This window comes from Dendrobium catenatum, unplaced genomic scaffold (genome assembly GCF_001605985.2).
Source record: "Dendrobium catenatum unplaced genomic scaffold, ASM160598v2 fragScaff_scaffold_1021, whole genome shotgun sequence".
NCBI lineage: Eukaryota > Viridiplantae > Streptophyta > Magnoliopsida > Asparagales > Orchidaceae > Dendrobium > Dendrobium catenatum.
In genome coordinates, this window is record NW_021319483.1 from 2,854,479 (window position 1) to 2,863,299 (window position 8,821).

Here is an 8,821-nt window from a genome sequence, read left to right on the forward strand (position 1 = left end):
CTAGCACCTAGGGAGAAGAGCGGGGGAGTTCGCCCAGGAGGGAAACTTCAAGAGACTCACAGATGCGGAGGTGTATCATAAAAGGGCAAAGAGGGTAAGTTTCAAACGTGATAAGAACTACACGTCAGGGCATAGGTGTCAAGACCAAACTCTGAGTTTCTCACCATATGTGATGACGAGAAAGCTGAGAACGGAGATGGGAGTGAGGCATCGACGGAAGAGGAAAAGCTGCATTTAGATATGGTTAAAGTTTTCTTGAACTCAGTGATGGGATTCACTCCGAATCATATTATGAATGTGAGAGGAGAAATAGCAGACGAGGTAGTGGTGCTGATAGATAGTAGGGCTACCCACATTTTCATCTCCAACCAGGTCATAGATCAACTGGGGATGAAACTGGTGGACATAGGGTGCTATGGGTTGATGATGGGGACTGGAAAGATGGAGACATTTAGAGGAGTGTGTAGAGGAGTGGTTCTGAGTGTAAAGGGGATCTAAGTGGAGGATTTTCTTTTCTCCCATTGAAGCTAGGGAGCACTGATATCATCCTAGAGATGAGATGTATGTAGACCTTGAGGGATACCAAGGTGAATTGGGGGACGTTGTCAATGGAGCTGATGGTGGAAGGGAGAAGGGTGGTGATTAAGGGAGATGCAGGGCTCTCCAAAGTCATGGTGTCTCTAAAAACCATGGCAAGAGGTGGGAAGAGGATTTCTAGTGGAGCTACAAATTTTAGAGGGGATCAGAGAGGAAGGAGGGGACATCCCTCTTTTAATACAATCTGGCATACAACAGTTCAGTGAGGCTTTTCAGCCACCTCTGGAGTTGCCACCATAGAGGGGACAGGAGCACGCCATCACACTGAGGAAGTATCACCGATTAGTGTCAGGCCTTACTGCAACTGCAGACCCCAAATCCAGAAGGATGAGTGATGGGGACATCAGCAGCGATTTCGACACATGTACCTCCAGGAGATGCCGGAGATCGACGGCCACGATCATGATCTGTATTTTCATCATTTTATGTAGTAATTTATTTTTATTTTATGTTTTTCTTGTTTTTGCCCTTATGATTATTTTGTTAAAATTGCTCTCTTTAATTTCTTAAAGTAACTCCATCGCATGTTTGTTTCACATCAATGAGGTTAAGAAACTGATCCAAAAGATGTTGGGAGCAGTGATCATCAGGCCGAGCGTGAGCCCTTTTTTAGTCCAGTTCTAGTGGCCAAGAAGAATGATAGAAGTTAGAGATTTTGTGTGGATTATTGAGCCATGAATAAGGAGACTGTGTCAGACAAGTTTCTTATTCCAGTAATAGGTGAGTTGCTATATGAGCTTTGTAGAGCGATGGTATTGACAAAGGTGGACCTGAAGTCTGAGTTTCATCAAATCTTAATGAGAGAGGAGGATGTTCTGAAGACAGCTTGCAAGACACATGAGGGTCTCACCGAGTTCTTGGTGATGTTGTTTGGTCTCACCAACACCCCTGCTACCTTTCAATCCCTCATGAATAGGTGTTCCGACCTTACCTCCAGAAGTTTGTTTTGGTTTTCTTTGATGACATCCTGGTGTATAGCAAGTCCAATGAGGAGCATCTAAGGGCGGTCTTAGAAGTGTTTCAGGAGCATCAACTGAGGGCCAATATGAAGAAATGATAAAATGGCCTCTGATAGAGCAATGATAAAATGGCCTCTACCTAGATACCTAAGGGAGTTGAGGGGCTTTCTAGGATTGATGGGGTATTACAGGAGATTCGTGAGGGGATATAACACCATAGATTGGCCTCTGACAGAGCAGCTGAAGGACAACTTCTTGTGGGGAGAGACAACCACTCATGTCTTTGAGAGATTTAAGACAGCAATGACCCCGGTCCCGATCCTTGCCATACCCAATTTCAACCAGATGTTCGTATTAGAGACTGATGCATCAATATATGGATTGGTGGAAGTGCTCATTCAAAATCACATACCCATAGCCTATTTCATGTAGGTGTTGACAATTAGAGCTCAGCTGAAGTCAGTTTATGAGAGGAAATTGATGGCCATCGTATTGGCTATTTGGAAGTGACGACCTTACTTGTTGGGCCGACATTTCATTATCAGGATAGATCAGTGAAGCTTGAAGTATTTGTTAGAGTAGAGGACGATGACCGAGGAGCAAAGAGATGGCTGTCAAAGATGTTGGGCTATGACTATAAGATGTAGTATGGGCCAGGGCTAGAGAACAAGGAGGCTGATGCCTTATCCAGGTGCGTGGGGGAGCTCCAAGAGTTAGTCATTTAAGTATCACTGATGTTAGATTAGGGGGCTATTAAGGAGGAGAGTATGCAAGATGAAGGGCAGACGGGGATTAAGGCGGATCTACTAAGGATGAGAATAACCGCCTTGGCTATTCTCATGAAGGGGATAGACTTTTGTACCATAGTTGGTTTGTGTTACCACGGACCTCAGTTTATATTCCCCACCTACTACAGGAGTTCTATGAGAGCGCTATTGCAGGGCATTATGGTGTGCAGAAGATATATAGGAGACTAGTAGCAGAATTGTATTGGAAAGGGATGAATAGGAAATGTTGAGGAGATGATGTATAGGTGTGAGGTGTGCCAGAGAAACAAGTATAGGGCTATGGCTCCTGGGGGATTACTTCAACCCTTGGCTCTTCCAGACAGAGTATGGGAGGAGGTCACCATAGATTTCATAAATGGGTTACCCTAATCTAAGGCATTTAAAGTGATTCTAGTGGTGGTTGACAGGTTGAGCAAGTATTCTTATTTCATTCCCTTACGCCACCCTTACACGACTATGATAGTGACGACAACATTCATCAAGGAGATGGACATATTACATGGGATCCCTAAGTCGATAGTTTTTATCGGTATAAGGTGTTCCTCAGTTATTTTTGGAGAGAGTTGTTCAGATTGCAAGGCACAATACTAAAGAGGAGCACTGCTTACAACCCTCAAACCAATGGACATCGAAAGTATAACCAATTCGAAGTGGAGGACAAGGTGTTCTTAAAATTGCGGCTCTACAGACAGAAGACTGTAGACAATAGGAGGAATGAGAAGCTGACCCCAAGTTACTTTGGCCCATATCAGGTATTGGAGAGGATTTGAGCAGTGGCATACTGCGTGAGATTACCACTGACCGTTGCTATAAATTCAGTGTTCCACGTGTCACAATTGAAGAGAGCTATTGGGGGTCATGCAGCTAGCTTAGAGTTACCTGTGACATTGATAGAGGATTTAGAGGTGTTATTAGAAACACTGGGGTTAAGAGTGGTCCGACAGGGAGATGAAGGGATCTAGGAGGTTATGATAAAATGGAAGAACTTATTAGACTATGGCTCCACCTGGGAACCATATGAGAGGGTGAAGCATCAGTTTCCATCCTTTCACCTTGAGGACAAGATGATTCTTTGGGAGGGGGTTGTTAGACCTGTCCATCGGTCGATCCAACACCAAGGCCGGCTCGTGGTGTATTCCAGGCGAACCAATCAAGCCGCTGCCCCCTTGTGGGGCCCATGATTTGAATGCAAATTTTTTTTTTTTAAAAAAAAGAGAGGTCGGTTTAGAAGGGAATTAATTTTGAGAGGGGATGTTTAGTAATTATTATTATATTTGTATTTTTTTTTCATTATATTTGTATTCTTTAAATAGGGGGAAAGGATTAGGGTTAAGGTTATGTTATGTTTGACTGAATTTGTATTTCTCTTAGGGTTTGCTTGGGCTCCAGCCGTCGGCTAGGGAATATGAGAGACAGATCTTCTTCTCGAATTGAAGATCCATCGTATCTTGTTTGTTTTCTTCTCTCTTTCATCAATTATCAAGTTTCCCTAGTGTTTTGGCATCAAATTTCTCTTGAATTTTGTTTTATCTTGCTGGAATTCTGATACGCCTTAGGTTTCACAAATTAGGGTTTGCCCTAATTTTCCTTCTAGGATGATATTTCTCCACCAAATCAAAGTTAATCCAAAACAAGAAGAATGAGAGGAAGAACAAAAGAGCTTTGCATTAATCTTCAAGAAAAAATCACAAGACAAAGCTAGTCCATTTCGAGAAGGACCAAATCTCCCAAAAGAAACCCTAGAGAAAACAAGAAGGAAAAGAGAAAGAGCTTTCTTCACATGATAGCCCCCAAAATAAACCCTAATGGCTCCTTTCATACAATCCCACAAATTTCCCCTCATCCCTAAATTGCCCCCCATCATCCACCCTCCATTTTCCCCCCAAAACCAGCCGCCCCCCTTGATGCCCAAATACTTAAGTGGGTGGGCCCATGGGGCCCACCGTGACTTCTCCCCCTTGCCTCACCCGGTTCGGCCGCCCCCTCCCTTGCCGCCTGTAGACCCGCACGGGTCCAGGATTTACCGCATCAAATTCCAAATTTCAACTAAGATTGTTTCAATTTATGCAAGTATTTCCTATCATACACCAAATTATTATTTGCTATAAATGAATTTCAGTAATGTTAGAGTTTGGGTAGATGAATCATCTTGAGCTTGATACATTGTTGTCCACATCGTCATCATTAACCCTATCCCAACTAGTTGGGGATCACAAACACTGTCCTCTGCACATTCTATTCAAACCTAAGGCCAATGCCCGTCATGTGATTTTGTCCCCAAAGAGATTCTTTGATACTTAAGTTTTTGATTGAGCTTGAAGGAGAATAAGAGCTGAAGTCAATTCAATAAAGTTTTCCCTTAAGAATTTAGAGGTGAATCATGGAGGAAGAGGAAGAGAGAGAGAATCCTTCACCTTTCCTTCTCGAGGGCGTTTAAATGCATTTAAATGAACAATATTTTGGTACTTTTGCAAATTTACGGTGAGTGATTGAGCCACATCACCTTTTAGCTCCATGCCACCAAAACGTCTCCTGATTGAAGGCATCTTAGTTCTATGGTCGATTGAAGGGTGGAGAACAAAACCGTATTGCTTTTGAGATTTGTGTTGGACTATTATTCCTCTACTGATGATGGGTATCAATGGAGACATAGGCCCTAATATAAAAGCTAATGAAGATCACTCAATTGCTACATAATTTTGCTGACAGCTTTGAGATCACGGTTGATGCTAATTTTAAATGGATGGTAAGATTTATGTTGGAATTCCGAGATTGGTGCCAATGTGATAGTGCTTAACCAAACTTTATTGATGGGTCAGCAAAATCTTGTCACAATTGAGTAATGTGGAAAATAGAATGACAATCGTCCTATACGAATCTCGTTGTCTGAAGATAGGACGAATCTCGTTGTCTGAAGATCATGTGTGCATGAATCAGGACATCTTTGATCAAATAGTTGGAACTAATCATGAGTCATTTATCACCACCATAGCAAGTCATTTATGATTTGAAGAATCATGCTTCTCAACCGGTTTTTTAATTTACTTTGTTTAACCAAATTGTATTTCATCACTTTTGTGGGAGGTTCTGAACATGTTTTTTGCATCAATTTTTTGAAGAAGAAAATGTTTTAAAAATAAAAATATTAAATGTTGTATACCTCAGAAGAGCTGCTGCCTCACTTGACACTTGATCCCACGGTCAGGATGAGAATCCATGAGAAGCTCACCTGATCATGCCAATCTCCTTCCATATTTGAGTGGCTGATTTATGAAGGATTATATTAGGGAAATTATGCATGATTTTGTAATTTTTTGCTCCTTTTTTATAATTTTACGCAATAAAATCAAGCAATTCTGTATATATTCTCTAATTTATAAAACAGTTGTCATCCCATACTATATCTATTCTCTATATTTTTATTTCAGGATATCAAAACTGTGACAGAGCAGTGGATGTTTGTCCCTCACATCGTCACATATTGTAGAACTCGAGGGTGGAAACCGTAATGGATCACTGCCAAAGAAAGAACTCTCTGTACTGGCTGATTCATGCAAAAAGATTTATGAGAGCGAGCTAAAACAATTAAACAATTCTGTACAAGGTAAAAAGTATAAAAATGAAGGTAATCAGGAATACAGTGTTGAGCTAAATGATGAAGGGTTTGATAGCGATAAGACAATAGAAATGACAGAAGAAGAAATAGATTTTGCCTTCAACCAAATTGATTGCTAGTATTCTGTAGTAAGCTGCATGAATTACGACTTGTTTAACTGCTTAACCATCAACTAAAATTATAAACTTGCGTATGTTTTTTTTTTTTATTTAAAATGCCTTGATGTCTTTGTTTGTTTAGCAAGCTGACAAGTTCAACACTGTTCAACTGAAAATCTGATGTAATTAATTACCTCCTGTTAATCCTTGTTGATTACGTTGTCAAAATCACGAATTTCTGTCAGAGGATTGCTTACGCTAGAGAAGCTTCAATGAACAAATCGGTGAAATTTTAGATGATTCTTACTCGTCAGTTGCTGACTGTTGATTTAGACTTTGTTTGAGACGGCTTTCTTACTGTTCTTTAAATAGTTTTTTGTTGCTTTTTAAAGTAGCCTTTTAGTAAAAAAATGAATTTTTTATATTAGAAAGCTGCTTTAAGAAGCAACAAAAAAGCTGTCCCAAACGAAGACTTAGAAAATTGCGATGATGAAAGCTATTGTGAGTTGATCAATAGCAGGGAATTTAAATTGCAGAAAATTTCAACAAAAGGCATGCGAAAAGCGAGAAATTATTCTGTGCGGAATTCGGTTATAGAGTTGTGTTCGGATGCTTATGTGGAAAGTTAAAAGTCAGCGATATTTATTCGACTTGCGTATTGATTGAGTATTTATTGCGTATTCGTTGCGTAAAATGTGCGTATTCATTGAGTATTTGTTGCGTATTTATTGAGTATTTGTTGCGTATATGATGCTCATTTTCTGCTTATTTATTGCTTATTTGTTGCGGATTTCTCTTCGTCTACAGTAAGTCCGAAAAGACAAACGGGTCGAGTAAGAAGTCAAATGAATATCCTAACTTTTCACGTAAGCACGTCACGTGTAATGATTTTACTAGCATCTGAACACAGCTCTATAACCGGATTCCGCATATAATAATTTCTCATGAATAGCAGGATATGGATGCATTGGAAAGTGAGATATGCATATAATTTAATGAGAACTATCGATATTTATTACTTTATCTTACTTTAAATGTCCTTGTTGAATCTCTTTTGGCCTTCTTGTTTTTAATGGCGAGTGTGTTATTATTGTCTTATTGATGTTTTGTAGTAATTATTTTTTTCATGGAATTTAAATTATAATGTTGTTGGGATGTTTTCTTAAATTTACGTCGTAGATACGATTTCATTACAATTATCTTTTTAGATAGTCGATAGTATATACATACTTTTTATTTTAATTATTAAACATATTAATGTTAACTCGTTTTTATTTTTTATTTTTTAACTTGCCTCTCCTTGTCTTAGATATTATATGAAATATTAATATTCATCTAATTAAGAGATTCAGGTTTAATTGGGACAGTTTCTTTTTTTTTTGTTAAATAGTTTTTTAGTATAATTTTTTTTAAATTAAAAATTTTTATACTAAAAATTATTTTAAAAGACAATAAAATAGAAAATTTCAAAAAATTATTGCAATTTTATACATTAAACATTGACTGCCGTTGTTTCGTTGGTTCAATTCATTATGACAATAATTTAGGCGCTTTTTATTGCTTCTTAAATCAGTTTTTTAATACAAAAATTAATATTGTCAAAAAAATTTAAGCATTTTTTATTGCTTTTTAAAATAATTTTTTAGTACAAAAATTAATATTTTTGTATTAAAAAATGACTTTAAGAAGCAATAAAAAAGACATACCAAATGATGCCTTAATCTTGCAAATGCAAAGTGGGAAGAGACATGACAATTTATTAAAAACTAAGCATTGAAAATTGGACACCTACTTTGTATTTAATCATTTAATCATTTAAATTTTATTTTTCTACGGCTCTCTCATTATGATACAAACAGAGAAGATAAATAAAAATATGTAGAATTTTTTTAGAACGTTAAATGTTGATATATATAGTAGTCGCATATATTCTCACTTTTAATAGAGAACTAGTTGTTTAGGTTCACCTTCGTTTGAACATTGTAGGAATCATGTTCGCACGTTGACTTATTTGAATTGGATTCTAACATTACTCTGAATTGGCTTGCGCTAATTTATTATTTTTTAGATAATTTATTCTCATTCATTTATTTTTTTGTCTTTATTATAATTTTTTTTTTGCAAAGCCCTACATTTGGTATCTATACCCAATGGGTATCAAACCAGGACCTCATATAGGGCTTTGATTTTCATGCAATTGCCCATCCTAAAAATTTTGAAATATTATGATCTTTAAACTATTGCCCCCAATAAATAGTAAAATTTATCATTTTATTTATTAATTTTATTTTCAAAAATATCCTTACAATCAAAATTTGTTTCAGGGGCAAAACCCCGGAAACCCAAATATGACCCAACATGACACTTTTTGGACAGTCCGACCCGCTTACGATCCCGTATAGGATACTATGATCTTCGCATATTAATATTGCTTTAAAATAAACATAGTTATATACATCTATTCCTAAATACAATGGCCCAACATGATACTATTTGGACGGGCCAACCCGTTTACGATCCCATATGTTTAGGGGTGTCAATATTGGACCCGACCCGAAAACCCTACCCGAACCCGACCCGAAAATTTCGGATTTGGGTTGACCTGAACCCGAAACGGGTCGGCTTCGGGTTCAATAATTCGACCCGTTTCAAAAATCGGGTCGGGTTTGGGTTGACCTGTCAACCCGAACTTGACCCGTTTTTGACACGATAACCTGTTTTTGACTCGGAAACCTAAGATTGACCCGTTGTTGACCTGTTCTT

At 38.1% G+C, this 8,821-nt stretch overlaps 1 protein-coding gene across 1 annotated transcript in view; it reads left to right on the forward strand.

Annotated features, from left to right (window-relative positions):
* Nucleotides 1-6,314, forward strand: part of LOC110106293 (DNA-repair protein XRCC1) — a 33,052-nt gene extending 26,738 nt beyond the window's left edge. The window contains 2 exon segments of the mRNA XM_020836146.2: nt 5,773-5,819; nt 5,821-6,314. Of these exon segments, the coding sequence (XP_020691805.1) occupies nt 5,773-5,819; nt 5,821-6,079 (306 nt within the window). The 3' untranslated portion in view covers nt 6,080-6,314.
* The last annotated feature ends 2,507 nt before the right edge of the window (nt 6,315-8,821 follow it).